At 31.7% G+C, this 21,766-nt stretch overlaps 1 protein-coding gene across 3 annotated transcripts in view; it reads right to left on the reverse strand.

The window, feature by feature from the left end:
* Positions 1-2,073: 2,073 nt before the first annotated feature.
* LOC139513375 (ORM1-like protein 1) overlaps positions 2,074-21,766 on the reverse strand; it is a 35,670-nt gene continuing 15,977 nt past the window's right edge. For 2 of the 3 annotated variants that reach the window (XM_071301794.1, XM_071301792.1), the window contains exons 2-4: positions 9,895-10,078; positions 6,747-6,898; positions 2,074-5,713 (exon numbers count right to left, since the gene is read on the reverse strand). In XM_071301794.1, the coding sequence (XP_071157895.1) occupies positions 5,578-5,713; positions 6,747-6,898; positions 9,895-10,068 (462 nt within the window). In that variant the 5' untranslated portion in view covers positions 10,069-10,078 and the 3' untranslated portion in view covers positions 2,074-5,577. Of the gene's footprint in view, positions 5,714-6,746; positions 6,899-9,894; positions 10,079-11,877; positions 11,991-21,766 lie in introns of those variants that run through there. The other variant, XM_071301793.1, reaches the window with a different exon arrangement.

Genomic DNA, 21,766 nt, shown 5'->3' on the forward strand with positions numbered 1-21,766 from the left:
CCATTTATTGCTTTTGAGACACGGCGGGACATGTGAAACCCCCCCACCCTGTTTTTTTTTTTTACAAATATCACTAAAATAAAATTTTGAATCAAACCAAAAAGTATACAGATCTTTAGATTAATATAACTAAGAAGTGTGTACAGTTTCAAGCAATAATCATAAATTGTTTTTGAGATACGGCGTGACATGTAAAAAAAACCCTCCCCTTTTTTACAAATACTCAATAACTCAAAAATAAAATTTTGAGTCATCACCAAAAAGTATACAGATCTTTAGATTAATATAAAAAAGAAGTGTGTAAAGTTTTAAGCAATAATCATAAATCGTTTTTGAGATACAGCACGACATGTAAAAACCCCCTCCCCCTTTTTTACAAAATACTCAATAACTCAAAAATGAAATTTTGAATCATCACCAAAAAGTATACAGATCTTTAGATTAATATAACTAAGAAGTGTGTAAAGTTTTAAGCAATAATCAAGAATCGTTTTTGAGATACGGTGCGACATGTGAAAAAAAAACACACCCCTGTTATAGTTACTAAGTGCCGTAACTCAAAAAGTTTAAATCTTATTTTCACCAAAAAGTATACAGATCATTTGACCATCATAAAGAACAACTATATTAAGTTTCATGAAATTTAGATAAGTCGTTCTCAAGTTACGGTGCAACATGTTGACGCCGGACACTGGACATTTGTATACCATAATACGTTCCGTCAAAATTTTGACGGGCGTATAAAAACTAGTTTTTGGTCACCAGAATTTCTCCTAAGCTAATGAGTAATAGGCACTATATTTGGTACATGGGATCCATGCAAAGCCTACATGTCTGTCAGACAGGTTTCACCTGACCTTGACCTCATTTCATGGATAGGCAATGAAGGTAGAAGTTTGTATGGTTAAGAACATAGATATTTGATTCTAAAAGACCTTTCTGACATTTGTCTACACCTACTGTTGACAGGGTTCATCTGACCTTGACATCATTTACATAATGCATTGCTCAATGTCAAGTTTTCAAGGTTGGGTCAGCTGTATTTGATGCATGAAATGTTTACATGGTGTACACTTGCACGATTATTCTGACCCCGACTTCATTTTTATGGTTCATTGTTTAAGTTTATTTTATTTTGTAGCATAGGTTGTTTCTAAGACACTTTATATTCAATAGGCCAACTATGTGTGGTGTATGCAATGATTATAATGTGTACAATTCTGTATAGCATGTTTCTTTTGACCTTGATCACATTTTCATGTTGCATTGGTTAAGTTTAGCATTGTTTGTAGTAAGTGTTTCTTAGACACTATAAGCAACAGGTCATCTATATTTTATGTATGTAATGATTATAAGGTAAACATGAAGGTATGACAGGGCTTAACCATGTCATCATTTGTATGGTTCATTATTAATCTGTATTTCTAAAGTTGCAAAATAAAATCACGGTATAACTGTTCAAACAAAATGAGAAGTTTGTTGTAATAAACGGAAAATATGTCTATGGACTACAGATGCACCTGTCTAAATCAGAAGCCTGTTGATCATTTTTTGTTGTTTGTTAGGTTTGGTTCCTAAGTATTTCTCCTTTTTTTATATAGATTAGACTATTTTTTTCCTGTTTGAACTGTTTTTTTACTAGTCATTTAGGGCCATTTATAGCTTGCTGTTTGATGTGAGCCAAGGCTCTGTGTTGAAGGCTGTACTTTGACCTATAATTGCACCTTTTATAGATTATGACATGGACGTAGAGGTGTCTCATTGGCACTTATACCCAAATTTTTTTTTGGTATTGTATTTCAGTTTTATAACATTTGGTTGTTGCAATATTAGAGAATGGAAACCAATTTGGAGATGTACATGACAGATTAGAAGAGGACAGGACTTACAAGGGAAACACTTAATGCCCTTCACCTAGAGGTGGGGGCATAAAACACCATCAAGATTATATGTGGATTGATGTGCAGACAGATAGATGGACTTGCAAGGGTTAACTAATATGTCACTCTGTTGCAGGGGCATTGTTTGTTTGGTTCTTGTATATATTTTGTATGGCATTAAAAATATGACAAGTTACCTCATTTATATTTACTATAAACAAACTTCACATGATTTCTACGACAATTTCAAGATGATTCCACATCTAATTAGCACAATACTATTCTTACAATATATACAAATATTATGGTCAGTTCTTAAACGTTTGAAAACAAGTTGCATTGCAGTGCTTCAACAGTCCTAGTTTATATATTCTAGATATTATCTACTTTTAAAAAGTGTATCCCAACTGGTGTAAACAGATCTTTTTGAGCCATACTCATTCTAGAATATATCTAGATTTAAAGCATTATTATTTATATCTTTAAAAGCATCAGATGCTAGTTACAAAGTTGAGCAAAGGAAAAATAAAACTTAAACATTTGTCCAAATTCATTAATAACAAATTTAAAACAAATCCCAGACCAAGTTATTAATTTTAAAAGTATTTTATATTCTCTAATTTCTATACCTTCTTGTTATCAAAATGCATACCAGTATCTCTTTACCTTAACTAGTACACAAACTGGTAAATGACATCACAAAGGTAAAAGCAATTTATTAATTATTCCTTTTAAGGAACAGCTCAGTGAATCTTTATATTTGTAAATAATTATATTTAATAAAAAAAATATCAGAGTTGTAACATTATATATTTATTCGTGTTTATTTATTAAGGAAAAAACATTCTATTGGTATGGAAAAAGTTAACAATTGCTGAAAAATACATTAAGTCAGGTCATTGGATGTAAATTTTGTAAAAATAAAAAACAGCAAAGAGTTAAATCTATATTTTATATTTTTTTAATTTTTCACCCCATTTATCAGAACTTCTATCTATTGTTATAGAAGCCATGTTGATATGATGGTAATGGATAATCTCCAAACAATATTTGGTTGTACAATTTATGACTGCATGACAGATTTTTGTGGAAACTATATAATGGTTAAAGCTCAAAAATTCGTTAACGGAGTTAGCTTAAAACTTAAAGCTATTTCACAATATTTGAGGAACACATGAAAATGAGATACTAATTGCTAATCAACAGTGTTTTAAGTGGAGTGATGTCCAATAACCTACAAAACACACTGTCTCGTATGTAAATAATCTTATTTGTGATAGTTGCTATAGCAATAGTTGACATTGCTGATAATAATATGTGAGAACTAATCCCTGCACTTGCTAAAAGTCAAATGCAGACAACTGTGAAATTGGTTAATTGAAATTCATAAAAAACATATCAAAATGGTGATAGATTTTTTCAATAAAATGTCAGAAATTTTCTAATACCTCAAATATAAGAAAAATAAGCATGGTGTTTTTATATATTTCGTGTATTTACATTTATAACTACATTCTAATACAAAACCAACCTAATAACAATAAGATAAAGCTTCATTATACCATTTATAGATGTATAAATATAATATCTGGTTAAAATGCTAGATGTTAAATTCATTTTCACTTTCATGATGATATTAAAGACTATAACGATCTGATTTACATTCATGTTTTGTCATTAAAAATAAAACCAATTCAACAACATTGTTATATATTAATGAGACAGCATTTTTCGAACAGGGTAAAATAATGCTTTAGGTTATTACAGCCCTGAATATTTCTATTGAACTAGAAGTAACCAGCAAAGTTTCAGTTGAACATTAAATATAACATTAAATATTCTCATGAATCAAACTACCATCATTAATATTTTACAGAGACCTCTGATTGAATTTCATGCAAATTAGATTTTCTCATCAGTCTACATTAACATTTGTAAAATACAAAGGGAGACAACTGTAAATAATATAAAAGAGGTAGGCATTTATCCCAAAACTAATGGTGATGACAGAGAGGACCTCAAAGATTCATTTGGTTTCACTAGTTATTCCCCAACTAAGCCAAATTAAATATCTTAGGAAAGATACCAAACAACAATTTGTATACATTTTTAGGGTAGAGACCCATATATGGATTCATTTGATCTGGAAGACAGAGAATTGACACATAAAAACAGGTGCCCTCATTAAATGTTTTCATATCTAACTGTAAAGGACTTTTAGTTGTCTATCATAAATGTTGTACTACATAGTTTAGGTACTTCTTTTTAAACTAATCTTAATTGAAAACATTCCTTTTAACTTAATTGAGATTCAAAAAGGACAGTTGAGATAAAAAAAAATAATTGATAAACCCATAAGATATTCATGTGCCTATCTTATCAGTATGATAAAAATACAGAGATTTGGTGTTGATGAGACAAATATCTATTAAAGATCAAAGATATAAAAAACGTATCACTGTATTATGTTCAACAATAAGAGGAAAACAACTGAACAACAGAAACACTGAAGTGCAACAAAAACAAACGCCAACATACATAGAAACAGACTATTAGATAACAACTGCTAATTAGACAGTAAATGTAGTTTTCACTAACCTAAAAATGTAATTGTCATCTTTTTTATCATGAAAAAGAGTTCATTCATATTAGTACATGTTTTGGTACCGTAAGAGCATGCAGAGCAGTGTCCTAGCTAGCCCAAATTAATGGACACAGGTCACCTCTGTCCTTAATACTCCTCATAGTCCTGTCATAGGCATTATTGTTTTTTGAATAATATATAAATATGTTCAATGCAAAAAATATCTTTGAATTACCAATACTAAAAAAGCTTTTTACAATCCCATAATATATGTACCGGTACTAAAAATTGAGAAAACAAATTAAACCTGATTTTATTCTTCCAATATTTTATCTCAAAATGTGATCTAGTTGTCCCTTTTTAGACAACAAACCCAAACAAACGCACCCATTTCCAAACTGGGGACCTCTACGATTATTTCCTAGCTAGAACACTGTTATTTGCATGAGAAATAGTCCATTGAAAGTGTCCCTTGATGGTTATATGGGTCAGTACTACAAGTACCCATAAATATTAAATATTTACATTGAAGCACCTACATCTAAATCATTTCTATAAATATAACAATACACAGTTCATGACTGATAAAATTAATACATGTTCAACAGTTGTATTAAATTAACCAATCAACAATAGGATTTGGACATATACATTTTATCTGTACCAATTCTGATATGAAGCTAGAGATCTGGCATTTCCTTCTAATAAATACCATAATACTAATATCATCCAAAGAAATTGAAAAGTTTATCACAAATGGAAAATATTTCACAAATCCCTCAAGCTTTTTCCCTTTACAATGCATTTCTGCTACATTATACAACAAAATATCCTTCTGGTCTATGAAACATTTATAATTTTCAACATCACATTTTCATACAAAAACAATCATTCCTATAAACTTACATTCATAAAATACCAAATATGATCTATACAAATACAAAGATCAATTAATTTAAAAGGTCTTAAAAGTTTAACATTTCTAAAGACGACCAAAGCACTATCAAATAAACATTCAAAACTTGTTTTACAAATTGATAACAGCAAACATCAGAAGTATGTCTCGCTCAATTGAAATGTCCACCACTTGTTATAAGCATTCTGATTGGGTGTTTACCACTTGTTAATTCCAAATATTCTCACACCATGTAACTGTGGCAGTTTTGGTATAACTCCAAATCCAAGGGCTCCAAGATTGAAGATAAAATGTACTGTGTCATACTTGGTATAGAAGCTTGCAAGAAAAAATCTGAAAAGATCATTTGAATAAAAATATTATAATTTCTGCAAAATAGTAAACTTACCAATTACATATATATACTTAATGATCATAAACAGCTTTATATCATTCTATCTGAAAAAGAAGTCCACATTGACTTAATACATTTAAAACTTTTCTTTTCTTTTCTTATAAATATAAATTCTACAACTGCATTGAGTGTGATATGATATTATCCACTGGAGACAGTTCAATTTTTTAATTTAAAATGCAAGGCTGGCTGAGCGTCTAAAATATTTAAAATTTAATTGTTGAGAGTGGATAAATATCGTATTACACAAGATTTTGTGGTGGAATCTGTTGTTCTGACTTTTAGCCGATATACAGACAATCTTAATCCTTCTTTTCGAATGACCTGCAAAAAGATGTGTTCTTTCTTATCTATGTGACGTCATTTGGCATGACCACCTTGTTTAGTGATGTGCCAAAATCAGAGGAAAGTAAGAAAATTAGACTTCATAATTGAATTTTGACCAATGAAGAACTGAGATCAAACGAACCACTTGTTGTTAAATAAAAATAATCAACAGGTAAGGAAAAGGAAAAAGCGAATAAGAATTAGAGAAATGGGTATACGTCACAGTAAAATAAATATCTAAATATGATGGGATACATGCTCTTACTTAACAACTTCTATTGACTGTAAGGAGATAGGTAATACTTTGAAACTTTACTTATTGAAACCCCAATGGGACAAAATATTTTGTGTAGGTTACTTCAAGTAATAAATTAAACTGTTTTGTAACTAAAGAGAACTCATCCTATGACCTCAGCAGTCTTCACAAAACACTTTTTGACCGAAGAGCCTAAATAAAGTTTTTGTAATTGATACAACTCTGACAATAATTTTACTGGCCTGTAACTTAGGTCTTCAGCCACTTGTGGTTAATCGTTTAGATTTGTCAATGCACAAGACTTCATTTTAAACGTGTTTCTGCTTCATACAACTGTATCTAATCTGATCAAAAACCTAATTATAACTGTCACTAACATCAATACTTACAAAACTATAGGCACAATAGTCAAAAATTTTCTTGTTGGTGTAAACTGTTGTCCACAATCAATCTGTTCCCAGGTTGTCTGTGATCTTGCTTTCCCCTGTTCTGGGGTGCCAAATGGGGTTCCTTTTGTGTTGTGCAACATTATATAAGTAAACTGAAAAGATATGGTAAAATTCTTTGACAACAACTGTGATCATGAAACTTCAGATCAACTATATTTTCTGTAAGAGAGCTACTACCCCAAATCTTGATAAACAAGAATGTGTCCTCAGTACACGAATGCCCCACTCGCACTATCATTTTCCATGTTCAGTGGACCGTGAAATTGGGGTAAAAACTCTAATTTGGCATTAAAATTAGAAAGATCATATCATAGGGGACATGTGTACTAAGTTTGAAGTCGATTGGACTTAAACTTCATCAAAAACTACCTTGACCAAAAACTTTAACCTGAAGCGGGACAGACGGACGGACGAACGCACAGACCAGAAAACATAATGCCCCTCTACTATCGTAGGTGGGGCATAAAAATAAGAACATATGGTATGAGTGCCAATGATACAACTCTCCATCCAAGTCAAAGTTTGTAAATGTAAACTATTATAGGTCAAAGTACAGCTTCAACACAGAGTCTTGGCTCACACTGAACATTATGGATGTTCGCTAGTAATGTTTTGGAATTTTTGTCACATTTTTTGGAATCCTCTGGTTTTATCCATTTGAATGCCTTAAAAAATTGCTCATTGACTCCCATTTTTCTTTTATAAATCATTTGCATGTATAGTTATAAGCCATTGTAAAAGTCTTACAAAATCTTTGTTATTTTTTAATAGTTTTTGAGAACTTAAACTTGTCAATGATAAAGCTAAGAAAAGTCAAGAGAGAATATTTTTCTCACCAAAATTTCAATGGCTATTATCTTGAAAACAAGCACATTGACCTATATTTTTTTTTTGCTCTGTTGGTTCCTTTAATAATCCCCTAGCAATATATACTAGTGTTATGAAAAGCTTGTTATCTTGAAACTGAGTAGCGAACCACCTTAAGGGGGCTCACGGGTATAAATCTTTTTTTTTTAATATAGGATTTCACTATATTTTTCTATAAATGTAATTTATCATATACTTAATAGAAAAATAAAATAAAAAATTGGGATCCCCATTCATTTAAGCTCATAATCTGCCTTCGAAAGAAGCATACATTTTAGAAAAAAGTTCTTTTTTTCAGTTGAACTAATAGGAGAAATAGAGATATCGAAATAAAAAAGAAATAAATTACAGAATTCGCTCAAATTTTACAATAGCTAAGTGTACAGCGTATTTGAAAAAAATAATAAAAAATATAGGTCACTTGAGTGAAAAAGATATTTCAAAATTGATGCAAAAAAATGACATTTTTGCACCAAAGGGAGATAATTTGGAACTTTTTCAATGATACATGTATACATGGTATATACATTTTAAGTCATTTGAGGCCAATACAAATTACTTTTTTTTTGATAATTTTTGTACCATATGATACAGTAACAACAAATAAAATAATAAAAAAAATTTGTAATGAAAAAAAAATGTAATTTTATACCCTCCAGCCTCCTAAAGCGCATTTGTTTTAGAACAACAAATCTAGATTTCACTGTGAAGAGATTTGTCATACTATTAGGTAGAATGAAGATTTTTCTTGTTTAACTATCTACTTATATATATAACAGCTTTCAAGATAAAAACCAATAACTGAGAAATTTTTATTTCAGTGGATATACTGGTAAGTCCAAGTTGGAGAGTCTGATTTGTCTGAAAATTATCTAGCTACCTTAATAAATCGTGACCTTTTGACCGTTGTATCCCAGTCAGTTTTGCTCTAATGGATTTAATTGTTGCTACCGTACATAATCCAGTAACTGAATATTACCCCTTTCTTCTATTTTGTACACATGAGAGCGCTAACAAGGCCGGACAGTATTTCTATGTCCCCTTTAAGGTGTTGCATGTGGGACAAAACCTCATTCAAGGGTAATAACTCCATTAAATTGCAAATTTCCATATATCCAAGTTATTTGTAGATTTTATTTTGCTGATCATTTCTTATTCTTCTACTTGAAGATTTTATCTGTCTGCTATAATTTATGCAAAATATCATTTTGGTAACTTGACTTTTTTGTAGATTTTGTATTTGCATAGATCTTCTTTAAAAATTCTCTCTCTCTCTGCTATACTTAGTGTCAAATATCAAAAAAGGGTCAAAATCATCGTTCACAAGCAATAAATGCTATTTATTAGTAAACTAGGTCAATTGAAAGAACCTCGGATAGATGAAACACTTTAGACATAAGAATGTAGTTCAGACATCTTTTGAACTTTTTTTATTTTAGTTTAAAGGGGGTATTGATTATACATATGTTTGCTCATTGTTATCTGAATGTTTGTATACTAGTAATTATAAAAGTTTGTTTATTTTTTGCTGTGCAATAGGATTATAAATCTGTCAATTGGTACACTGTACACAGACCATCAAATGTTAATTCATCAAAGAAGACTTCTATTTACACAATGCATTTCATTCACAGAACATAATAAAAGAATTCTACTTCTGATTGATAAACTTGTTTGCTTACTCTTATATTTCTCATTACCATATGTAATCATCAGTGTTGGAGGGTATTTAGCATTTAAAATAGTTTCCCACAGCAAAAACTGTGTGACTATTCTTTCGTATAAGAATACATAGAGTGGATAAAAGTATGTAGGCTTGTTATCTGGTATAATTGTCTACTTATTTTAAAATAACTGGCTCAATGAATTCAACAGTTGAATTCACTGTGCCAGTTCTTTCAACACCACAACATTTTTGTTTGAGCCAATTAAATGGTTGATCAGTGGATAATTGGTTGATAGTTGTACCCATCTTTAAATTGAATATATATTGAAACATTTTCATTTTTTCTTAAAACATTGAAATTATCATTGGAACACTGACTTAGGACAGGCACTTTGAACGCAAACAAGGTTTTTGAAGGAGCTAGACTTGTGTGACAGTAAATTCAGTTCCAGTTGAAGTTCTAACTACATTGTATAATATTGAATAATTTACAAAATAAATAAAAAAAGGGTGATAAATTGAAGTAGTCTGTAGATAATATTTGTCATAACTTACCGCACTGTGAAAAACACATGTGACTGTCCATGCCAGAGCCGTTGAGAAGAATGGCATACTCAATAATAAGAAATGACAGAACAACACGATTATAGTGTATGTTATCCAGAACCCACGAGTACCAAAGTACACATGTGTGGGATTTTCTTCACTTGTTGCTGTTCCTATATTCATGATTGTTTATCTGAAATAAAAAAATAAAAAATTTATTTGAAACAAATATATTTACATAGAAAAAACATCAATTTAAGATGTACAAGTACTCTTACCTACTGTACCAGTATAAATTGTGTTACAAAACAAAACAGGAACTGAGGAAGTGTCATCATTACATAATTAAAACCTCTGTAAAACATATATGACATTTACAAAATTAATGCTACAAATTACATACCATGAAATTGACATTGATAGAATTAGCAATATACATCAAAAACAAAGCTCAATATATTTACAATTTCTACTGATGCATATAATGCCGATTTGGAATACAAAGTTAATAAATAAATCAAAATTTTACATTAATTCTTAATGCCAACTTACAATACAAAGAAAAGAAGGATCACAATTTCTATTAATTCTTAATGCCAACTTACAAGACAAAGTAAAAATAATGCATTTCTACTACTATAATAAAAATTATAGTTTTCCTATAATAAAAATTACAATTCTCCTTCGATATCAAGTTTATAACCTGACTTAAACATTATTTATTGGGAAATTAGACCAAATTTTAAAGACAATTTCACAGGTATCTATACTAAGTGTATACATGTGAATAAGTTTTATGGTCAATGACACAGCAAGGTGGTATTAAAAGGAATCATCAATATCTTCACAACAGCATGGAATTATCTCTTTATCTAAACTTAGAAACATAAATAAAATTATCAGCAAAAACGATTTTCAATAAAATTGACAACTTGAGTATGCAAGATTCAATATAAAGGTGGTTTTGATTGCTAATCATTTTCTTTACTGCAACCTAGCCTAATATACCTAGAATCAATAAGTTGTAATATTAAACCAATATTTCAGAACTATTGATCATTAATAAAAATTCTTCACAAGTATCCTTTGACAACGATTTTTTAAATAATTTTCTTTTCATTAACTTGATCAACTGATAGTAATTTGTACTTACATAACTTAGTAATTTTATTCAAAATATCCTGTCAGGAAAGGCTACAGGAGTATACAGCTATTATAAATAACCCCTTATTTTCCTTTGTTATTTTTTTTATTTCTTCAAAGTATTATTTGAAAAACATGATATGTATTTGCATGATCAAAGATAAACATCAATCTTTTCTGATCTTTGTAGAATAACTATGGATTTTATTTGACTTCAATAATCCTATTTTGATTGACTGATCCTTACTTTTTATCACCTTGACACACAAATGGATTTTATTTGACTTTATTAATCCTATTTTGATTGATTGACATACACTGTTTCCAACCTAAGCACAAAAAGGCTGTATATGGCATTAAAATTATTTTGAAAAATTATTAGCAATAAGCATATAATCATGATAATTATATGATCTGCTTGTTCTCCTTACTTCAAAAACCTCTATGAATTTTAGTGTACTTATAGTCCTTCAAGTCTTCTAGAAGTCTCAGCATTCCAAGGAAATCCATATATCAAGGAAATTTTTTAACATCTATGTTGAACTAGGACATTATAAGTCACTGTAGCTGACTCAATTACAGTAAACATGTTAAAAGTTCATTAATAAAACTAGTACTGGAAAATCATACTCAATAATGCCTGGAATCTGCTGCCCATAAATTTTTATTGACTGTAAATTCATGCAAATGAATATACATTGTAAATACTACATACAAGCATTGTTACTCTTAAGAACTTTGGATGAGACTAATTATTATAGGTATGTTCCAGACCATATGAGTATTTGGACCATACGCATACCTATTGATAACTTATAATGTAAAATGTAAACATGGTAAAATACAAACCAAATCTGATGTTATTTGCCTGAGGACTTCCTTGTATGGAAGTACACATACTTCAATAATACCTCCTGTACACTACATAAACACTTGGATGGGTCATATGATTGATATCCCTATTTATAAAGTTAACAACAGTTGTTTATATGACTTCTATTATAGATAGATATACTTAAGAAGACCTTGGTAGTACTAATTATATGACTTCTCTATACAACATGTATTTATTTCCTTTAATACTGACTGTCGACAAAGCTATAACATCACTGGAGACATAAATACACATGCATGATACTGGTACATGCTTTATTAACAATGATCAAGAGTTGATTTATTTCCCCATTCCAAAAACATAACATTGACAAGACTTTGTGTTGATCATTTTACAATGTTTTAACTGGCAGTGAACAGGGAAAAAGATTGCAATTGCACATGTATTGTTTTTGCCTATTTAAGATTACAATATTATCAAATTATATTCTTTTTATTTTAAGAAATATTTTAAGGAAGTCAAATCAGGAAATAATTTAATTGAAACAAAAAACATTACTAACAAGTGAAACTGCGAGCTACTGCTCACGGATGATACCCCCGCCGCAAGTGGATAATATTAATAGTGTAAAAATATGCAAGTGTTCGGTAAACAGGAAGTTGTCGAGTGATGAATCTGAAAACGCATCACACGGTATAGCTGACTTATATAAATCCTGAAACCAAATTTCAGAAATCCTTGTATTGTAGTTCCTGAGAAAAATGTGACGGAAATTTTCAACTTGGCTATCATGTGTAAAATCAGACAAGTGTTCGGTAAACAGGAAGTTGTCAAGTGATGAATCTGAAAAGGCATCACACGGTATGCCTGACATATATAAATGTTGATACCAAATTACAGAAAGGGTGGATGTGTAGTTCCTGAGAAAAATGTGACGAAAGTTTCATGGGACGGACTGACTGACGGACTGATGGAACGACGGACTGACGGACGGACGGACAGACAGAGGTAAAACAGTATAACCCCCCTTTTTTAAAGCGGGGGTATAATAATAATTTCTTTATGAGTTCTGAGTTGTAAAGTCAGAACTGTCCACTGAATTAAAAGTACTATAAAAAATCTATTATACATAAAATACAAAAAACAAGAATGTGTCCATAGTACACGGATGCCCCACTCGCACAATAATTTTCTATGTTTAGTGGCCCTTGAAATTGGTGTAAAAACTCTAATTTGGCTTTAAATTTAGAAAGATCATATCATAGAGAACATGTGTACTAAGTTACAAGTTGATTGGACTTCAACTTCATCAAAAACTATCTTGTCCAAAAACTTTAACCTGAAGCGGGACAGACGAATGAACGAACGGATGAACAGACGGACGCACAGACCAAAAAACATAATGCCCCTCTAATATCGTAGGTGGGGCATAAAAATTACACTCCAAAAGTAGTTAGTTTCAATGATTTCATATCCTTTATTACAAAAGCTAATGTTCTTCTTCCGTTTACACCCATATAACACAACCACTGATAATAATCACACTAATAAATAAATAACAACTAGAGGCTCTAAAGAGCCTGTGTCGCTCACCTGTATTTACTGATGCTTTGGAAATCATGTAAAACAAGTGAAACTACTGCTCACTGATGATACCCTTGCCGCAAGTGGATAATATTAATTGTGTAAAAATATGCAAGTGTTCAGTAAACAGGAAGTTGTTGAGTGATGAATCTGAAAACGCATCACATGGTATAGCTGACTTATATTAACCCTTAAACCAAATTTCAGAAATCCTTGTATTGTAGTTACTGAGAAAAATGTGACGAAAAATTTTCAACTTGGCTATCATGTGTAAAATCTAACAAGTGTTCGGTAAACAGGAAGATGTTGAGTGATGAATCTGAAAACGCATCACACGGTATAGCTGACTTATATCAAGCCTGAAACCAAACTTCAGAAATCCTGGTAGTGTAGTTCCTGAGAAAAATGTGACGAAAAATATTCATGGGACGGACGGACTGACTGATGGACTGACGGAAGGACAGACAGAGGTAAAACAGTATAGACCCCTTTTTTCAAAGCGGGGGTATAATAAAGTTAAAATCATCATTTATAGTAAAAGATATCATTTAGATACTATAATAATATCTAAGATAATAGCAAAAAGCTGCAAAATTTCCATAAAATTACTAACTCAGGGGCAGCAACCCAACAACTGGTTGTCGGATATGTCTGAAAATTTCAGGGCAGATATATCTAAATCTGATGAACATTTTTGCCACCAGACAGATTTGCTCTGAATGCTTCAGTTTCAGAGATATAAACCAAAAAATACATTTTACCCTATGTACTATTTTTAGCCATGTCTGCCATCTTGGTTCGTGGGCAGGGTCATTGGACACATTTTTTAAACTACATACTCTTATGATGATTGTGGACAAGTTTGGTTACATTTTGTCTTAGTAGTTTCAGAGGAGAAGATTTTTGTATAAGATTACAAAAATTTAAGAAAAATTGGTAAAATTGACTATAAAGGGCAATTACTCCTGAAGGGGTCAATCATAAATTGACCATTTTGGCCATTTGATTTATTTGTAGATCTTACTTTGCTGAACATTATTGCTGTTTACAGTTTATCTCTATCTATAATAATATTCAAGATAACAACCAAAAATGGCAAAATGTCCTTAAAATTACCAATTAAGGGGTAGCAACCCAACAATGTGATTTCCAATTCATCTGAAAATTTCAGGGCAGATAGATCTTGACTGGATAAACAATTTTAACCAGGTCAGATTTGCTCTAAATGCTTTGGTTTCAGATTTATAAGCCAAAATCTATATTTTACCCCTATGTTCTATTTTTAGCAATGGCAGCCATCTTGGCTGGCTGGCGGGGTCAAGAGACACATTTTTTAAACTACATACCCTATTGATGATTGTGGACAAGTTTGTTTAAATTTGCCTTAATAGTTTCAGGAGAAGATTTTTGTAAACTATTATAAAAATTTACGACAAATTGTTAAAAATTGACAAAGGGCAATAACTCCTTAAAGGGTCAATTGACCATTTTGATCATGTTGACTTATTTGTAGATCTTACTTTGCTGAACATTATTGCTGTTCACAGTTTACCTCTTTCTATAATATTATTCAAGATAATAAACAAAACCAGATGCTCCGCAGGGCGTAGCTTTATACGACCGCAGAGGTTGAACCCTGAACGGTTAGGGCAAGTATGGACACAACATTCAAGCTGGATTCAGCTCTAAATTTGGATTGTGATTAAATAGTTGACACAGCATAGGTTTCTGACACAGAATGAATGTGTTCTAATGAACTTAAAATTTTTGTTTCTCTTAAGAGCAATTCACTATGCTGTTGAATATTAATCCTCTCAAAAAAATGTTTGAAGAAATTTTCTTTTTTATTTATGAAATTTCAAATGAGAAAAATTGAACCCAATTTTTTTAATCACATCCCCCTTTCCCTTATTCCAAAACTAATCTCAATTAAAATTTCTAATGGAGTTTGCAACAATAACTACTCATTTAAATACATCATAAAATATTAAGATGTAAACTAGAGGCTCTAAAGAGCCTGTGTCGCTCACCTTGGTCTATGTGCATATTAAACAAAGGACACAGATGGATTCATGACAAAATTGTGTTTTGCTGATAGTGATGTGTTTGTAGATCTTACTTTACTGAACATTCTTGGTACTTAGAATTTTCTCTGTCTATAATAAACTTGGACCTTTAGATACAGTGAAAAATATTTTGTAAAAATTTACAAAAATTTACCAAATTAGTGAAAATTGTTAAAAATTGAATAAAATGGGCAACAACTCCTTAAGGGGTCAACTGACGATTTTTGTCATTTGACTTATTTCTAGATCTTATTTAGCTGAACATTATTGCTGTTTAAAAGTTATCTCTACCTATAACAATATTCAAGATAATAACCAAAAACAGCAAAATTTCCTTAAAATTACTAATTCAGGGGCAGCAACCCAACAACAGGTTATCTGATTTATCTGAAAATTTCAAGGCAGATAGATCTTGACCTGTTACACAATTTTACCCCTGTCAGATTTGCTCTAAATGCTTTGGTTTTTGAGTTATAAGCCCAAAACTGCATTTTACCCCTATGTTCTATTTTTAGCCATGGCGGCCATCTTGGATGGTTGGCCGGGTCACCGGACACATTTTTTAAACAAGATACCCCAATGATGATTTTGGCCAAGTTTGGTGTAATTTGGCCAAGTATTTTCAGAGGAGAAGATGTAAAAGATTACTAAGATTTACGAAAAATGGTTAAAAATTGACTATTAAGGGCAATAACTCCTAAAGGGGTCAACTGACCATTTCGGTCATGTTGACTTATTTGTAAATCTTTTTTTGCTGAACATTATTGCTGTTTACAGTTTATCTCTATCTATAATAATATTCAAGATAATAACCAAAAACAGCAAAATTTCATTAAAATTACTTATTCTGGGGCAGCAACCCAAAACCGGCTTGTCCAATTCATCTGAAAATTTCAGGGCAGGTAGATCTTGACCTGATAAACAAATTTACCTGATGTCAGATTTACTCTAAATGCTTTGGTTTTTGAGTTATAAGCCAAAAACTGCATTTTACCCAAGGTTCTATTTTTAGCCATGGCGGCCATCTTGATTGGATGGCTGGGTCACTGGACACATTTTTCAAACTACATACCCCAAAGATGGTTGTGGCCAAGTTTGGATTGATTTGGCCCAGTAGTTTCAGAGGAGAAGATTTTAGTAAAAGATTACTAAGATTTACGAAAAATGGTTAAAAATTGACTATAAAGGGCAATAACTCCTAAAGGGGTCAACTGACCATTTCGGTCATGTTGACTTATTTGTAAATATTACTTTGCTGAACATTATTGCTGTTTACAGTTTATTTCTATCTATAATAATATTCAAGATAATAACCAAAAACAGCAAAATTTCCTTAAAATTACTAATTCAGGGGCAGCAACCCAACAACAGGTTATCCGATTTATCTGAAAATGTCAGGGCAGATAGATCTTGACCTGTTACACAAGTTTACCCCTTGTCAAATTTGCTCTAAATGCTTTGGTTTTTGAGTTATAAGCCCAAAACTGCATTTTACCCCTATGTTCTATTTTTAGCCATGGCGGCCATCTTGGATGGTTGGCCGGGTCACCGGACACATTTTTTAAACTAGATACCCCAATGATGATTTTGGCCAAGTTTGGTGTAATTTGGCCTAGTAGTTTCAGAGGAGAAGATTTTTGTAAAAGTTAACGACGCCGGACGACGGACGACAGACGACGGACGACGGACGACGGACGCCAAGTGATGGGAAAAGCTCACTTGGCCCTTTGGGCCAGGTGAGCTAAAAAACTGCTTGTTATCACTGAATGGTAAAGATTATTTTAATTTATCAGTTGGTAGTAAAAAGTGAATATACATTGTATATTGTATATAACAAAGATTTAAGTTGATTCTGGACAAAGAAAGATAACTCCAATTAAAAAAAAATCTTGCTATTGCACAATATTTTGCAATTAGATATTTCTTGCTTACTATTCTGGACAAAGAAAGATAACTCTAATTAAAAAAAATTTTGATATTTCACAATATTGTGCAATTAGATATTTCTTGCCATTGCGCAATACTGTGCAATTGAAAAGACTTGCTATTGCACAATACTTAATATAATAATTTTAGATCCTGATTTGGACCAACTTGAAAACTGGGCCCATAATAAAAAATCTAAGTACATTTTTGGATTCAGCATATCAAAGAACTTCAAGATTTCAATTTTTGTTAAAATCAGACTAAGTTTAATTTTGGACCCTTTGGACTTTAGTGTAGACCAATTTGAAAACAGGACCAAAAATGAAGAATCTACATACACAGTTAGATTTGGTATATCAAAGAACCCCATTTATTCAATTTTTGATGAAATCAAACAAAGTTTAATTTTGGACCCCGATTTGGACCAACTTGAAAACTGGGCCAATAATCAAGAATCTAAGTACATTTTTAGATTCAGCATATCAAAGAACCTAACTGATTCATTTTTTGTCAAAATCAAACTAAGTTTAATTTTGGACCCTTTGGACCTTAATGTAGACCAATTTGAAAACGGGACCAAAAGTTAAGAATCTACATACACAGTCATGACAGTTAGATTCAGCATATCAAAGAACCCCAATTATTCAATTTTGCTGAAATCAAACAAAAGTTTAATTTTGGACCCTTTGGGCCCCTTATTATGTTGGGACCAAAACTCCCAAAATCAAACCCAACCTTTCTTTTATGGTCATAAACCTTGTGTTTAAATTTCATAGATTTCTATTTACTTATACTAACGTTATGGTGCGAAAACCAAGAAAAATGCTTATTTGGGTTCCTTTTTGGCCCCTAATTCCTAAACTGTTGGGACCTAAACTCCCAAAATCAATACCAACCTTCCTTTTGTAGTCATTAACATTGTGTTTAAATTTCATTGATTTCTATTTACTTAAACTAATGTTATTGTGCGAAAACCAAGAATAATGCTTATTTGGGCCCTTTTTTGGCCCCTAATTCCTAAACTGTTGAGACCAAAACTCCCAAAATCAATCCCAACCGTTCTTTTGTGGTCATAAACCTTGTGTCAAAATTTCATAGATTTCTATTAACTTAAACTAAAGTTATAGTGCGAAAACCAAGAAAATGCTTATTTGGGCCCTTTTTGGCCCCTAATTCCTAAAATGTTGGGACCAAAACTCCCAAAATCAATACCAACCTTCCTTTTGTGTTCATAAACCTTGTGTTAAAATTTCATAGATTTCCATTCACTTTTACTAAAGTTAGAGTGCGAAAACTAAAAGTATTCGGAAGCCGGACGACGACGACGACGCCGACGCCAACGTGATAGCAATATACGACGAAAATTTTTTCAAAGGGTCTACGGGTTCTCTGATTCATCTGATAATTTGAGGGCAGATAGATCTTGGCTGGATAAACAATTATAACCCTGTCAGATTTGCTCTAAATGCTTTGGTTTTTGAGTTATAAGCCAAAAACTGCATTTTACCACCACGTTCTATATTTAGCCGTGGCAGCCATCTTGGTTGGATGGCAGGGTCACCGGACACATTTTTTAAACTAGATACCCCAATGATGATTGTGACCAAGTTTGGTTAAATTTGGCCCAGTAGTTTTAGAGGAGAAGATTTTTGTAAAAGTTAATGACGACGGACGACGCCAGACGCCAAGTGATGGGAATAGCTCACTTGGCCCTTTTGGGCCAGGTGAGCTAAAAAGGGGTGAAAATCAAATGTTTACAGAATAACAGACCCCCCCCCCCCCCCCCCCCATCCAGACCCTCAGTTATGCTTGAAATGTCTTTGCTATTGATAATGATTATCATATTTGAAATTAAAAACATCATAGGCTGGCATCAAATACTTTATTAAAAACTCTATATTCAACCATATGGTCCGAGACCACCATTGTCGTCCCTTGATTTTCGTTGTTCACAAATATAGTCCCTAGTGTTGACAGTGGGTTACTTGCCATTAATTTTTATACCCCTTCCAAATTTATTTCTCCATGTTCACTGCCTCAAATTGCAAGAAGGGGGTTGAAATTACACTGTAAAAAAATTTGGGTCCAGAATTTTAAAGGAAAGTAGTGATTTGGTCCAGCTGAAAAAGGTTGAAAATGAGCACTTCGGAAGCTGTCAAAAGATTTCAAGACGCCCTAAACATAAAATTGGCCATATTTTGAGTTAGAGGCGATGAAGTTTTCTATAAATTTGATATAATTTGTCCCAAAAGTAGTACAACACACTGTAAAAGTTTCTTTGAGAAAGCGCAGGTGGGATTTTTTTTATTTTCATTTATGTTCTAAAAGAAATGCACTACGAATTAATTGTGTTCTCGGACCTAAGAGGTGAAATCTGTAAATATAGAATTTGTACTCTGGCAACTTCCCTAAATGATTTGATGGTGTCAACTTGTCAAATAGCATGAAACTAAAGGATTTAAACTTTTATTTTATAGAATTTCTGCCAAAACGACCAATTTTGACATTTTATGGTCAAAATAGGCATTTTATAACTTTTTCAATATTGATGCATAAATGGCATCCTGACTTTCTATCTGACAGGTTTTTATGTGTCAATATTTGTGTTTCTATGCCTTTACCTGCTTCTTTTACTTATTTATGAACTCTGAATCTACAGAAAAGAAGTTTATCTCAGATAAAATGTGCAAAATGTGTTGTATGAATGACCCTTGTCTAACGCCTTGTTTGGATGAAGGCAATAGTGGGGAGCTTGGTATATAAAATTTGATGTCCATATTAGAGACTTCACTAAATTTGTATCAAATGCACTTTACAATGTCTATTGTACCTGTTCCATTTCACATACTATATTTCTTTTCTTCTGTAGGATAGCAAGTGGTTTAAATATAAGCCTGTTGAGAATAAATTGCATGAAAGTTTTTCCCTAAAAAGGCAAAAATCTTTGTTTCAGCCCATACTGCTTGTAAGAAAAGTTATTTGCAAGAGTCTTTTTGTGCTCAGATTTGTTGTATCATGTCACATGAGAATAGAAATGATAAAAAAGACACACATTTTTATTTTTTATAGCCTCAATATGCATTTTTAAATGTAAATATGTGGCACGGCCTTAATTGACCCTAAATTTTTTCCAGTCTTACTTGGCCTAAGACCCTTTTAAACTAATATGATATGTTATTTGTAACTTTTCTTTCCATTTAAAGTACTTTAAATACATATGTAAGGATTATTTATAACCAAAAAGCTTCACAAATTTAAAATTGCTGGAAAATATTACATCTTCATGTAAGGCTCCACTTCATTGAAAAACCTGAATTTTTAGGCGCAGGCTCATATAAATTTGACTTATGAATAATTATGCCAAGTCTGATAAATCAAATGAGTACTCTATTGCTTTTAGTACATGATAAGTTATATATTAAGGCATTTAACAAGTATTTTTTTGCAATATTTAAATTTTTAAAGCCCCAAATGTTGATAGTTGAAATTTTTCAATTTTAACGTCAAAATTTTACACGCAAAGATGAGTATAGAACTAAACTTAATGTCTATAATATACATCCTATTGTCATGAAACTTTGTAAGTGGTGTTATAATACATTAAGCTTTGTTCATACCAAGTTTTTTTAAGATTTGTCTACTCTTTCTACCCTATTAGGTCCGAGACCACCATTGTCGTCCCTTGATTTTCGTTGTTCACAAATATAGTCCCTAGTGTTGACAGTGGGTTACTTGCCATTAATTTTTATACCCCTTCCAAATTTATTTCTCCATGTTCACTGCCTCAAATTGCAAGAAGGGGGTTGAAATTACACTGTAAAAAAATTTGGGTCCAGAATTTTAAAGGAAAGTAGTGATTTGGTCCAGCTGAAAAAGGTTGAAAATGAGCACTTCGGAAGCTGTCAAAAGATTTCAAGACGCCCTAAACATAAAATTGGCCATATTTTGAGTTAGAGGCGATGAAGTTTTCTATAAATTTGATATAATTTGTCCCAAAAGTAGTACAACACACTGTAAAAGTTTCTTTGAGAAAGCGCAGGTGGGATTTTTTTTATTTTCATTTATGTTCTAAAAGAAATGCACTACGAATTAATTGTGTTCTCGGACCATATGGTGATTTAAAAATCACTCATTTAAGTAAGTCCCCTGACTGGTGGTCAAGAAATAATTTCAGGTTGCCTACATTTTCTTTCTAGCTAAAAAAAACTCTTGCGAAATAAATGTAGTAATTTTTTGTTCTGTGTTTTTATGCTGTCAAGGGTAAAAAATAGTTTGTATAAATCAACTGTAAAATAACCACATGATTATTTAATTTTATTGCATTGTA

This window comes from Mytilus edulis, chromosome 2 (assembly GCF_963676685.1).
Source record: "Mytilus edulis chromosome 2, xbMytEdul2.2, whole genome shotgun sequence".
Classification (NCBI taxonomy): domain Eukaryota; kingdom Metazoa; phylum Mollusca; class Bivalvia; order Mytilida; family Mytilidae; genus Mytilus; species Mytilus edulis.